The 14,900-nt window shown below is 32.7% G+C and overlaps 1 protein-coding gene and 1 pseudogene across 7 annotated transcripts; both read right to left on the bottom strand.

Moving 5' to 3' along the window:
- Positions 1 to 3,641: 3,641 nt before the first annotated feature.
- LOC119605040 lies at positions 3,642 to 5,544 on the bottom strand (annotated as a pseudogene).
- A 2,157-nt stretch (positions 5,545 to 7,701) lies between these two features.
- LOC119605038 (retinol-binding protein pinta-like) lies at positions 7,702 to 12,136 on the bottom strand. 7 transcript variants are annotated; one of them, XM_037957980.1, is made up of 6 exons: positions 11,917 to 12,085; positions 9,413 to 9,558; positions 8,919 to 9,290; positions 8,491 to 8,863; positions 8,209 to 8,428; positions 7,702 to 7,788 (listed from the first exon to the last, which is right to left on the bottom strand). In XM_037957980.1, exons 3-6 carry the CDS (start codon positions 9,245 to 9,247, stop codon positions 7,730 to 7,732), a joined length of 981 nt encoding a protein of 326 aa, XP_037813908.1. In that variant the 5' UTR covers positions 9,248 to 9,290; positions 9,413 to 9,558; positions 11,917 to 12,085; the 3' UTR covers positions 7,702 to 7,729. The 7 variants fall into 7 exon arrangements, with proteins under 7 accessions (XP_037813908.1, XP_037813909.1, XP_037813910.1 ...); XM_037957981.1 differs by having other exon boundaries at positions 9,413 to 9,524; XM_037957982.1 differs by lacking the exon at positions 11,917 to 12,085 and adding an exon at positions 11,665 to 11,840.
- Positions 12,137 to 14,900: the final 2,764 nt, after the last annotated feature.

Genomic DNA, 14,900 nt, shown 5'->3' with positions numbered 1-14,900 from the left:
CTAGACTATAGACTAGACTATAGACTAGACTATAGACTAGACTATAGACTAGACTATAGACTAGACTATAGACTAGACTATAGACTAGACTATAGACTAGACTATAGACTAGACTATAGACTAGACTATAGACTAGACTATAGACTAGACTATAGACTAGACTATAGACTAGACTATAGACTAGACTATAGAGAGACTATAGACTAGACTATAGACTAGACTATAGACTAGACTATAGACTAGACTATAGACTAGACTATAGACTAGACTATAGACTAGACTATAGACTAGACTATAGACTAGACTATAGACTAGACTATAGACTAGACTATAGACTAGACTAGACTAGACTATAGACTAGACTATAGACTAGACTATAGACTAGACTATAGACTAGACTATAGACTAGACTATAGACTAGACTATAGACTAGACTATAGACTAGACTATAGACTAGACTAGACTAGACTATAGACTAGACTATAGACTAGACTATAGACTAGACTATAGACTAGACTATAGACTAGACTATAGACTAGACTATAGACTAGACTATAGACTAGACTATAGACTAGACTATAGACTAGACTATAGACTAGACTATAGACTAGACTATAGACTAGACTATAGACTAGACTATAGACTAGACTATAGACTAGACTATAGACTAGACTATAGACTAGACTATAGACTAGACTATAGACTAGACTATAGACTAGACTATAGACTAGACTATAGACTAGACTATAGACTAGACTATAGACTAGACTATAGACTAGACTATAGACTAGACTATAGACTAGACTATAGACTAGACTATAGACTAGACTAGACTAGACTAGACTAGACTAGGCTAGACTATAGACTAGACTATAGACTAGACTATAGACTAGACTATAGACTAGACTATAGACTAGACTATAGACTAGACTATAGACTAGACTATAGACTAGACTATAGACTAGACTATAGACTAGACTATAGACTAGACTATAGACTAGACTATAGACTAGACTATAGACTAGACTATAGACTAGACTATAGACTAGACTATAGACTAGACTATAGACTAGACTATAGACTAGACTATAGACTAGACTATAGACTAGACTATAGACTAGACTATAGACTAGACTATAGACTAGACTATAGACTAGACTATAGACTAGACTATAGACTAGACTATAGACTAGACTATAGACTAGACTATAGACTAGACTATAGACTAGACTATAGACTAGACTATAGACTAGACTATAGACTAGACTATAGACTAGACTATAGACTAGACTATAGACTAGACTATAGACTAGACTAGACTAGACTATAGACTAGACTATAGACTAGACTATAGACTAGACTATAGACTAGACTATAGACTAGACTATAGACTAGACTATAGACTAGAGTATAGACTAGACTATAGACTAGACTATAGACTAGACTATAGACTAGACTATAGACTAGACTATAGACTAGACTATAGACTAGACTATAGACTAGACTATAGACTAGACTATAGACTAGACTATAGACTAGACTATAGACTAGACTATAGACTAGACTATAGACTAGACTATAGACTAGACTATAGACTAGACTATAGACTAGACTATAGACTAGACTATAGACTAGACTATAGACTAGACTATAGACTAGACTATAGACTAGACTATAGACTAGACTATAGACTAGACTATAGACTAGACTATAGACTAGAGTATGACTAGACTATAGACTAGACTATAGACTAGACTATAGACTAGACTATAGACGAGACTATAGACTAGACTATAGACTAGACTATAGACTAGACTATAGACTAGACTATAGACTAGACTATAGACTAGACTATAGACTAGACTATAGACTAGACTATAGACTAGACTATAGACTAGACAACAGACTAGACTACAGACTAGACTACAGACTAGACTATAGACTAGACTATAGACTAGACTATAGACTAGACTATAGACTAGACTATAGACTAGACTATAGACTAGACTATAGACTAGACTATAGACTAGACTAGACTAGACTATAGACTAGACTATAGACTAGACTATAGACTAGACTATAGACTAGACTATAGACTAGACTATAGACTAGACTATAGACTAGACTATAGACTAGACTATAGACTAGACTATAGACTAGACTATAGACTAGACTATAGACTAGACTATAGACTAGACTATAGACTAGACTATAGACTAGACTATAGACTAGACTATAGACTAGACTATAGACTAGACTATAGACTAGACTATAGACTAGACTATAGACTAGAGTATAGACTAGACTATAGACTAGACTATGACTAGACTATAGACTAGACTATAGACTAGACTATAGACTAGACTATAGACTAGACTATAGACTAGACTATAGACGAGACTATAGACTAGACTATAGACTAGACTATAGACTAGACTATAGACTAGACTATAGACTAGACTATAGACTAGACTATAGACTAGACTATAGACTAGACTATAGACTAGACTATAGACTAGACTATAGACTAGACTATAGACTAGACTATAGACTAGACTATAGACTAGACTATAGACTAGACTATAGACTAGACTATAGACTAGACTATAGACTAGACTATAGACTAGACTATAGACTAGACTATAGACTAGACTATAGACTAGACTATAGACTAGACTATAGACTAGACTATAGACTAGACTATAGACTAGACTATAGACTAGACTATAGACTAGACTATAGACTAGAGTATAGACTAGACTATAGACTAGACTATAGACTAGACTATAGACTAGACTATAGACTAGACTATAGACTAGACTATAGACTAGACTATAGACTAGACTATAGACTAGACTATAGACTAGACTATAGACTAGACTATAGACTAGACTATAGACTAGACTATAGACTAGACTATAGACTAGACTATAGACTAGACTATAGACTAGACTATAGACTAGACTATAGACTAGACTATAGACTAGACTATAGACTAGACTATAGACTAGACTATAGACTAGACTATAGACTAGACTATAGACGAGACTATAGACTAGACTATAGACTAGACTATAGACTAGACTATAGACTAGACTATAGACTAGACTATAGACTAGACTATAGACTAGACTATAGACTAGACTATAGACTAGACTATAGACTAGACTATAGACTAGACTATAGACTAGACTATAGACTAGACTATAGACTAGACTATAGACTATAGACTAGACTATAGACTAGACTATAGACTAGACTATAGACTAGACTATAGACTAGACTATAGACTAGACTATAGACTAGACTATAGACTAGACTATAGACTAGACTATAGACTAGACTATAGACTAGACTATAGACTAGACACTATACCCTAGACTATAGACTAGTATTAAAGTCAAGTCTAGACTAGGGACTAGACTATAGACTGGACTATAGACTAGACTATAGACTAAACTATAGACTAGACTATAGACTATACTATAGATCAGACAATAGATCAGACTATAGACCAGACTATAGACTAGAGTATAGACTAGACTATAGACCAGACTATAGACCAGACCATAGAATAGACTATAGACTAGACTAGACTTGTTAGTCCAAACACTGATAAAATTAAATCATATTAACCAGAATCGTTTTAAATTAAATTTTATTTTCTTAAATTATGAATAAAATTTGTTCAATCTGCTAAATACCAAAGTAAAACAATTCCTTAGTCTACTACTAATTTACGAAAAGAGCCCACCAAACCCAAATCTGTTGATTCTGTACCAGTAACTTCCACTTCTTTAACACGCATAGACTCATCCACACCGTATTGTTCATCTTCCTTGAAGTAGTCCCTATAGGATAAAATTTTCTGTTCCCATTTATCTATCAAATCCTGTAGACTACCATTAAGGCCACCATATTCTTCAGGTAAAATTTCTTTGGGTATAATCTTAAACAATTCCTCACGTTTGGAACCATGGACAAACATCTGTTAACAAAAAAATTTATATAGTAAAGTTATATAATAGTTTAAAGAATAACTTACTCTCTTTTGTATTTTCTCGGGCATAATGGGTTTAATTAAATTAAATACCGGCTCAAATCCCGAGGGTGTGTCTATGAAATGTGAAGCTTTAATGCGCAAGGGAATGGCCTGTTCCGAATATTGGGAAACTTTACGCATAGCCCCGGGGCTAGCTTGAAATAGATGAGCCGCTGAGACATCAGCAAAATCCATAATAAAAACTAAACCACCCACCACCGCCACATCATCTTCCACCAAGGTAATATCCTGCATTAACTGACGATATTGAGCTACTTCCGAAAATGAGAACTCACTAGGATCAAAGGCTCCGTTACGCACTAATACCACTCTAGGTCCTGACTCCGTTAAAGGGGTAGGCAGATATAGGATTATGCTAGAAAAAATTATATAATAAAAATATAATATTCTTGCCTTTAGTTACTCTTAACACTCACCCCATTTTCAATAATTTACGAAATTTCTCTTCATCCAAATTGGGCCGTTTCAAGAAGTCAGGATATTTTTCCTTTAAGGCATAATAATTTTCTAATTTCAATTTAGCCTTTTCCAAACTATATTTACAGCCTCTTAGGAAAGCTATTAAAAATTGATCTGTGGTGCGGGCTTTCAAATGAGGCTGTTGCTCTATCCACGCTTTAAAATCAGCCAAATCGGATTCAATACGTTTAGGATCTTCATTTAGCTCTTCGATGGCAACTTTTGTAAGGCTGGAGTTAAGGGTCTTATAGACATTTTGTAAAATTTAATATTTCCTTTTATTTCAGCTGGGAACTTACTATGTTTTCTGAATGAGTGCCTATTTAGAATTAATTGCTGGAAAATGTTAATTTTTGATTTTTTATATAAAAATAATAAACATTGTTTTCGTTTTTCGAAGAGCTTAAGAGTAGGGGAATATGAATGTATGTTTTTTCTATATATTATTAATATATAATAAAATAAATTGATAACAAAGTAATTGAATATTAACCAAATTGTTGTTGGTAGATTTTTTAAAAATTGTTTGTATATAATTTTTTATCTATTTTGTTTGGATTAGTAATGGATTGTAGGCAGGGTTCGGCTATACAGTTAAGTCAAGTCTATAGTCCGCACTATTGTCTATAGTTTTATCTGGGCTATTGTACATTTTATAACTTGGACTATAGTCTAGTTTATAGTCTGGATTATAGAGGGTTGTCATAGAACCTAATCATAGTCGGAATTGGTTTTATAAATAACCAAAAAATACATTGGTTTCGATATTTCCTCGATTGTGAATCGTGTTCTAGATCGAACTAAAAACTGATAATAATAAATTTTATTAAATCTGATCATTTTTTTGAAGCTTTCAAATCCAATTCCGACAATTATTGGATTCCATGACCACCCCTATAATCTTGTATATAGACTGGAATATAGTCAAGTCAATAGTCCGAACTATAGTCTAGTGTATTGTCTGGACTATATTCTAGGCTATTGTCATGTCTAGTATATAGTCTAGCCCATAGTCTATAGTCCAGTTTATTGTCTATTCTATAGTCTAGTCTATAGTCTAGTCTACTGTCTAGTCTATAGTAGTCTAGTCTATAGAAGTCTAGTCTATAGTAGTCTAGTCTATAGTCTAATCTATAGTCTAATCTATAGTCTAGTCTATAGTCTAGTCTATAGTCTAGTCTATAGTCTACTCTATAGTCTAGTCTATAGTCTAGTCTATAGTCTAGTCTATAGTCTAGTCTATAGTCTAGTCTATAGTCTAGTCTATAGTCTAGTCTATAGTCTAGTCTATAGTCTAGTCTATAGTCTAGTCTATAGTCTAGTCTATAGTCTACTCTATAGTCTAGTCTATAGTCTAGTCTATAGTCTAGTCTATAGTCTAGTCTATAGTCTAGTCTATAGTCTAGTCTATAGTCTAGTCTATAGTCTAGTCTATAGTCTAGTCTATAGTCTAGTCTATAGTCTAGTCTATAGTCTAGTCTATAGTTAGTCTATAGTCTAGTCTATAGTCTAGTCTATAGTCTAGTCTATAGTCTAGTCTATAGTCTAGTCTATAGTCTAGTCTATAGTCTAGTCTATAGTCTAGTCTATAGTCTAGTCTATAGTCTAGTCTATAGTCTAGTCTATAGTCTAGTCTATAGTCTAGTCTATAGTCTAGTCTATAGTCTAGTCTATAGTCTAGTCTATAGTCTAATCTATAGTCTAGTCTATTGTCTAGTCTATAGTCTAGTCTATAGTCTAGTCTATAGTCTACTCTATAGTCTAGTCTATAGTCTAGTCTATAGTCTAGTCTAGTCTAGTCTATAGTCTAGTCTATAGTCTAGTCTATAGTCTAGTCTATAGTCTAGTCTATAGTCTAGTCTATAGTCTAGTCTATAGTCTAGTCTAGTCTATAGTCTAGTCTATAGTCTAGTCTATAGTCTAGTCTATAGTCTAGTCTATAGTCTAGTCTATAGTCTAGTCTATAGTCTAGTCTATAGTCTAGTCTATAGTCTAGTCTATAGTCTAGTCTATAGTCTAGTCTATAGTCTATTCTATAGTCTAGTCTATAGTCTAGTCTATAGTCTAGTCTATAGTCTAGTCTAGTCTATAGTCTAGTCTATAGTCTAGTCTATAGTCTAGTCTATAGTCTAGTCTAATAGTCTAGTCTATAGTCTCTTCTATAGTCTAGTCTAGTAGTCTAGTCTAGTATAGTCTAGTCTATCGTCTAGTCTATAGTCTAGTCTATAGTAGTCTATAGTCTAGTCTATAGTCTAGTCTATAGTCTAGCTATAGTCTAGTCTAGTCTAAGTCTAGTCCTATAGTCCTAGTCTATAGGTCTAGTCTATAGTCTAGTCTAAGGCTAGTAGTCTAGTCTATAGCCTAAGTCGATAGTCTAGTCTTAGTCTAGTCTATAGTCTAGTCCTATAGGTCTTAGTCTATAGTCCTAGTCTATAGTCTAGTCTATAGTCTCTCTATAGTCAGTCTATAGTCTAGTCTATAGTCTAGGTCCTATAGTCTAGTCTATAGTCTAGTCTATAGTCTAGTCTATAGTCTAGTCTATAGTATATCTATAGTATAGTCTATAGTCTAGTCTATAGTCTAGTCTATAGTCTAGTCTATAGTCTAGCCTATAGTCTAGTTTATAGTGTCTATAGTCTAGTTTACAGTGTCTATAGTCTAGTTTACAGTGTCTATAGTCTATGTTATAATCTACAGTGTTTAGTTTATAGTGTCTATAGTTTATGTTATAATCTGCAGTCTTTTGTCTCATTTATAGTATAGTCTATACTCTACTCTATGGTCTGGTTTATAGTCTAGTCTATAGTCTATAGTCTAGTTTATAGCATAGTATCTAGTCTAGTCTATAGTATGGTCTATTATCTAGTCCATACTTTACTCTAGAGTGTAGAATACGGTCTAGATATAATAGTGTAGATAGTCCGCAACAGAACCTAGTCTATAGGGTGGACTATATTGTAGTATATTCTCTGGATTACGATGTATAAACTGTAATACAGTTTAGCATAAAGGCTGTTTAGTTTAGTTTAGTTTCCACTAAAGTCCGAACTATAGCTTTGTCAAGAATCTGGACTAAAGTCTACTTTATAATCCGAAACATAGGGTAGTTGATAGTCAGGATTATAGTCTGGGCTATAATTGGGCTACAATTTTTACAAATAAATATTTAATCCTTTAGATTTTCCACTTCATTTCACAATTTTATTATTAAAATAAACCAAAAAATGACTGCAACCATGATCTTCTTTTACGCTCAATCCATATATCTGTAATAGGGGTTTAAAAATTAAGAAAAAAGAAAGAAGAAAATAGAAAAAAAAAAAATTAGTAACATTAAAACAAACTTTATAACTAAATAAACTAAAATATTTAAACATTAAAGGAAACATCACAACAGATGTTAATCAATATTAATAATAATACTATATATCTTTGGTTAAAGTTACATTTTATATCTTAGATAAATTTTGCTATGAGGAGTTATTAAAACTGCAAATAAAAATAAAACAACAATTAGGTAAATAAGTAAATAACATATAGGAATTAGTTAAACTAAATATATGAAGAAGAAGTAGTGGTAGTAGTAGTAAGTATAACAATGAAACGAGCAATTTTTGTTTAGTAAAGAAGTAGAAGTAGAGCAACCAATTAATCGATGTCCAATTGTTTAAAAGAACCCTCTATACCAAAATAACTTTCATAATCAAATGGTAAGCCATCCTCTCGTAATTTTTCCTCTGTACCATAATTGGGTTCATCCAAAAAGTAATCGCGATATTTCATTAATTTCGCTTCCATACGATCGATTATATCCTGCATAGTGCCATTAGTGCCGCCATATTCTTCCGGTAAATACTCACGGGGCACGTGATCGTATATAATATCGGCTGTGGAACAAACTGAAATCTAAGAGGGGAAAATAAGAACTTAAGTTATGAGGTTATTTTTAAGTTTTTTAAGAAACTTACCCGGTTTTTCATTTTTTCCGGAAAGAATCCCTTTAGAGTATTGAAACCCTTTTCAAATGGTCCTGGTACATTTATAAAACAAGTACCTTTTTGACGCATGGGCATAGCCTCATCGGCAAATACTGAAAACTTTTTCAATAAATCGGGTTGTAAATTAAACAGATGTGTACCCGCTACATCTACCATATCCATAATTTCCATATAACCACAAACCGTAGAATTATCATCTTCTATCATCATGATTTCACCAAACATAGAACCCACTCTTATAATATCCTCAAACTTATATTTACTCGTATCATACGCTGTAGCTCTAATTATCGTAACACAAGGTCTACCCTCATCTTTGGGTATAGGTACTTGTAGGATTATGCTGAGGGAATTTAATTAATGAAATTTAGATTAAACTATATTTAACACCTCCTCACCCCATTCTTAATATTTCTAAAACTTGTGGATCATCTACTACTCTCTTATCATTAAAGACCTCCGGTATGGCTCCCTTTAAGGTATAATAACGATCAATTTTCTGTTTAGCTCTCTCCAGACTAAATTTTGTTCCTCTCAAAAAGGCCAATAAAAATTGATCATTTGTTCGGGCCTTCAAATGGGGCTGACTTAAAATCCATTGTCTTAATCTTAAAACATCATCGGCCAATTGTTTGGGATTCTCATTCAACTCTCTTATAGCCACTTCCTGAAGAGCGGGCGTCAATGGCCTTATTACGGGTGGAGTATCAGCGTTGGCTGGATTCATATTGTCTTCACACACTACACACTGTTGCCTACTAACTAGACGCCTAAAAATATACACAAGTAATTGATATTTTTTATCGTTAGTCTGTAATTGATTGATTTATTATTTAGTTGTTTTATTGGGCACTCAAAACACTATCAGCAAGTAATCCAATTAAAATTGTACCTGTAAGTTGTTAAGTGTCGTTTTACTATTGTTTTCTGGTTTTTAATCGGATTAACAGTTTGTTACTACTGGTAACTATTTGGCCGCAAATATTGATAGTTTTTCGTAGACGCTAATATATTATTTTCAGTAATTGGTATTATTTACTAATGATAAAGAAATTTACAATTAAAATTACTGCACAGTGGGTTAGATGTCAGTAATTGTTTTCACATAAAAATATTATTTTGCGGAACTAAGTAGAACAAAACCTGAACAGAACTAGAACTGTATTAGAACTAGAACAGAATTAGAACAGAACTAGTACAGAACTAGAACATAACTAGAACAGAACTAGAACAGAACTAGAACAGAACTAGAACAGAACTAGAACAGAACTAGAACAGAACTAGAACAGAACTAGAACAGAACTAGAACAGAACTAGAACAGAACTAGAACAGAACTAGAACAGAACTAGAACAGAACTAGAACAGAACTAGAACAGAACTAGAATAGAACTAGAACAGAACTAGAACAGAACTAGAACAGAACTAGAACAGAACTAGAACAGAACTAGAACAGAACTAGAACAGAACTAGAACAGAACTAGAACAGAACTAGAACAGAACTAGAACAGAACTAGAACAGAACTAGAACAGAACTAGAACAGAACTAGAACAGAACTAGAACAGAACTAGAACAGAACTAGAACAGAACTAGAACAGAACTAGAACAGAACTAGAACAAAACTAGAACAGAACTAGAACAGAACTAGAACAGAACTAGAACAGAACTAGAACTGAACTAGAACAGAACTAGAACAGAACTAGAACAGAACTAGAACAGAACTAGAACAGAACTAGAACTGAACTAGAACAGAACTAGAACAGAACTAGAACAGAACTAGACAGAACTAGAACTAGAACAGAACTAGAACAGAACTAAAACAGAACTAGAACAGAACTAGAACAGAACTAGAACAGAACTAGAACAGAACTAGAACAGAACTAGAACAGAACTAGAACAGAACTAGAACAGAACTAGAACAGAACTAGAACTAGAACAGAACTAGAACAGAACTAGAACAGAACTAGAACTGAACTAGAACAGAACTAGAACAGAACTAGAACAGAACTAGAACAGAACTAGAACAGAACTAGAACTAGAACAGAACTAGAACAGAACTAAACAGAACTAGAACAGAACTAGAACAGAACTAGAACAGAACTAGAAACAGAACTAGAACAGAACTAGAACTGAACTAGAACAGAACTAGAACAGAACTAGAACAGAACTAGAACAGAACTAGAACAGAACTAGAACTGAACTAGAACAGAACTAGAACAGAACTAGAACAGAACTAGAACAGAACTAGAACTAGAACAGAACTAGAACAGAACTAGAACAGAACTAGAACAGAACTAGAACAGAACTAGAACTAGAACAGAACTAGAACAGAACTAAAACAGAACTAGAACAGAACTAGAACAGAACTAGAACAGAACTAGAACAGAGCTAGAACAGAACTAGAACAGAACTAGAACAGAACTAGAACAGAACTAGAACAGAACTAGAACAGAACTAGAACAGAACTAGAACAGAACTAGAACAGAACTAGAACAGAACTAGAACAGAACTAGAACAGAACTAGAACAGAACTAGAACAGAACTAGAACAGAACTAGAACAGAACTAGAACAGAACTAGAACAGAACTAGAACAGAACTAGAACAGAACTAGAACAGAACTAGAACAGAACTAGAACAGAACTAGAACAGAACTGAACTAGAAGTAAACTAGAACTGAACTAGAACTGAACTAGAACTGAACTAGAACTGAACTAGAACTGAACTAGAACTGAACTAGAACTGAACTAGAACTGAACTAGAACTGAACTAGAACTGAACTAGAACTGAACTAGAACTGAACTAGAACTGAACTAGAACTGAACTAGAACTGAACTAGAACTGAACTAGAACTGAACTAGAACTGAACTAGAACTGAACTAGAACTGAACTAGAACTGAACTAGAACTGAACTAGAACTGAACTAGAACTGAACTAGAACTGAACTAGAACTGAATTAGAACTAAACTAGAACTGATTTAAAACTGAACTAGAACTGAACGAGAACTGAACGAGAACTGAACGAGAACAGAACTTGAACTGAACTTGAACTGAACTTGAACTGAACTAGAACTGAACTAGAACTGAACTAGAACTGAACTGGAACTAGAAAGTTAGTTTTCTAAAGTTGTGTTAAATATTTTTTACCATCACAATTTTTTGAGTGTATTTTCATATAATCAACAACATCACGTTTAAGTTTTTTGTATAAATAATTTTTTGCTTAAAATATTTTATACCGTTTTAATAACTAATTAACGTTTTCTCAATTTGAAACACAACTTTTGAACAACAAACAAATAAATACTATTGTATATAACAATCTTTAAAAAAGTTGTTTCTCAACTTGTTTATTTTGTTCGATAACTGATACGAATTGTAGTTTATAGAAATGTTTACCGGCTAAAATTAATCTCCTTTTGATAAGATTTTGTTTAGTTTTTTTTCTGTATTTTTTATAACAAACAGGTGTCTAGATCTAGCTCTTTTTAAAAACTTTTTTGTATGATGTTTTATAAATATTCCCAAACCGCTGAAGTTGTTATTTACCGTTTGAAGACCGTCGAACAACTGCAGTTCAATTGAAATTGAATTTTTATAAAAACCTTTTTTCATTAGCCTCTGCTGCTACTGCTGTTACTTCGACGTAAACTGCTCTGTTTTGGTTTCTTACAAATTATTGAATTTGTTTGATGATTTTGTAGTTTTTGTTTTCATTCGTCTACTTTTCTTCTCTATTTTCTTGTTTTTATAGTATAGACCCCTGTAATATTTAAGTTCAATCATTACAATTAATAGCTTGGGAAAGGTAGAGTATTAAGTTTTAGTTGGGAAATGTAACGTTGGTAAAATATAGATAATTCATTGTTAAAATTATTTCAATTTATGAAGATTTTAATTTAGACAAATTTCGGTAAATTTGGAACTTAAGTTTCTAAAGAACTAGAGCTGAACTAGAACTGAACTAGAACTGAACTAGAACTGAACTTGAACTGAACTAGAACTGAACTAAGAACTGAACTGAACTAGAACTGAACTAGAACTGAACTAGAACTGAACTAGAACTGAACTAGAACTGAACTAGAACTGAACTAGAACTGAACTAGAACTGAACTAGAACTGAACTAGAACTGAACTAGAACTGAACTAGAACTGAACTAGAACTGAACTAGAACAGAACTGAACTAGAACTGAACTAGAACTGAACTAGAACTGAACTAGAACTGAACAAGAACTGAACTAGAACTGAACTAGAACTGAACTAGAACTAGAACTGAACTAGAACTGAACTAGAACTGAACTAGAACTGAACTAGAACTGAACTAGAACTGAACTAGAACTGAACTAGAACTGAACTAGAACTGAACAAGAACTGAACTAGAACTAGAACTGAACTAGAACTAGAACTGAACTAGAACTGAACAAGAACTGAACAAGAACTGAACTAGAACTGAACTAGAACTGAACTAGAACTGAACAAGAACTGAACAAGAACTGAACTAGAACTGAACTAGAACTGAACTAGAACTGAACTAGAAGAACTAGAACTGAACAAGAACTGAACTAGAACTGAACAAGAACTGAACTGAACTAGAACTGAACTAGAACTGAACTAGAACTGAACTAGAACTGAACTAGAACTGAACTAGAACTGAACTAGAAGTGAACTAGAACTGAACTAGAACTGAACTAGAACTGAACTAGAACTAAACTAGAACTAAACTAGAACAGAACTAGAACTAAACTAGAACTGAACTAGAACTGAACTAGAACTGAACTAGAACTGAACTAGAACTGAACTAGAACTGAACTAGAACTGAACTAGAACTGAACTAGAACTGAACTAGAACTGAACTAGAACTGAACTAGAACTGAACTAGAACTGAACTAGAACTGAACTAGAACTGAACTAGAACTGAACTAGAACTGAACTAGAACTGTACTAGAACTGAACTAGAACTGAACTAGAACTGAACTAGAACTGAACTAGAACTGAACTAGAACTGAACTAGAACTGAACTAGAACTGAACTAGAACTGAACTAGAACTGAACTAGAACTGAACTAGAACTGAACTAGAACTGAACTAGAACTGAACTAGAACTGAACTAGAACTGAACTAGAACTGAACTAGAACTGAACTAGAACTGAACTAGAACTGAACTAGAACTGAACTAGAACTAGAACTGAACTAGAACTGAACTAGAACTGAACTAGGACTGAACTAGAACTAGAACTGAACTAGAACTGAACTGAACTAGAACTGAAGTAGAACAGAACTAGAACTGAACTAGAACTGAACTGGAATGGAACTAAATAAGAACAATTCAGCAGTGTGTTTTTCGTTTAGCTAAGACACAACAGCTGCTAAGCGAAGACACTATACAGAGTTGCATGAGAAAATTCTCAAAAAGAGGACAGGCAAATAAAGTAAACAGAAATATGTTATTAAAATAGTGAACATTGTAGTGGTATCAGATGGTCTTGTTGAATAGTCTTAATATCTTTAAATTTTTCAATTGTTAATCTCTGACATTGACTACGTCACTACAATTTGTATTGCATGACTGTGATTTTTTTTCGTCTTCTCTAAAACACATCAGATTTCATTCATTTTAAGATTAACTGCAGTTTGTTTTAATTTTCTTTCTCTATATATTTCTTTTTTTAATACATTTAATTTATTTTGCAATTGTTTTAAATAGTATTTTATTATTGTTGTTGTTTTATAATACATTTTTTTTGTAGTTTATTGATCTTTTAATAAATTGTTTATCTATTGAGTAGCTGATATTTGTATCAATTGATTTCTAGTGCTATAAATGCATATTATTTTAAAGTCCATGAGGTATATGAGGCAATAATCGATGTTTAAGTTAATTGTCCCAGTGGTTAAATGTGTAAAAATCGTTTTTAATTAAAACAAGCCATGTCTAGACAGATAGGTGGATGTTGAAACACATTTCAAAGTTTTTATAAACATTTTATTTCATATTTCCTTACAGATTAGTTTTTTCAACCTCTAATAAAATAATCGTTTTCATTAAGCATAAGAGGTCTTATTTAAAGATCGTTTGTCTTAAAACTACTTGAAAATAAACTCATTTACTTGCATATTTTTTTTTTCATATACTAGAAATTATGTCAACAATGTTCTTCAATTTAATTGAAAGAAAATTCTCAATTTCTTTATTCTTTAAGAAAAATATGCTTGCCTCTATACATGTCTAAATACTTACCCTCTCCTGTCCCCCCTTTCGCCCTACACATTTTCTTTGAAACTTTCTTGAGATCAAGTTCAAGCTCATTTAAATTTTGCAATAATCAAGTTAAAAAGTTTACTATTGTTTATAAAAAATATACTAGAATCAATTACTATTATTA

This window comes from Lucilia sericata, unplaced genomic scaffold, assembly GCF_015586225.1.
Source record: "Lucilia sericata isolate MDLA Ls3-8-SP2 unplaced genomic scaffold, ASM1558622v1 Contig000455F_arrow, whole genome shotgun sequence".
Taxonomy (NCBI): domain Eukaryota; kingdom Metazoa; phylum Arthropoda; class Insecta; order Diptera; family Calliphoridae; genus Lucilia; species Lucilia sericata.
Note: the sequence above shows the minus strand (reverse complement) of the source record. Positions and strands in the feature narration are given on the sequence as shown.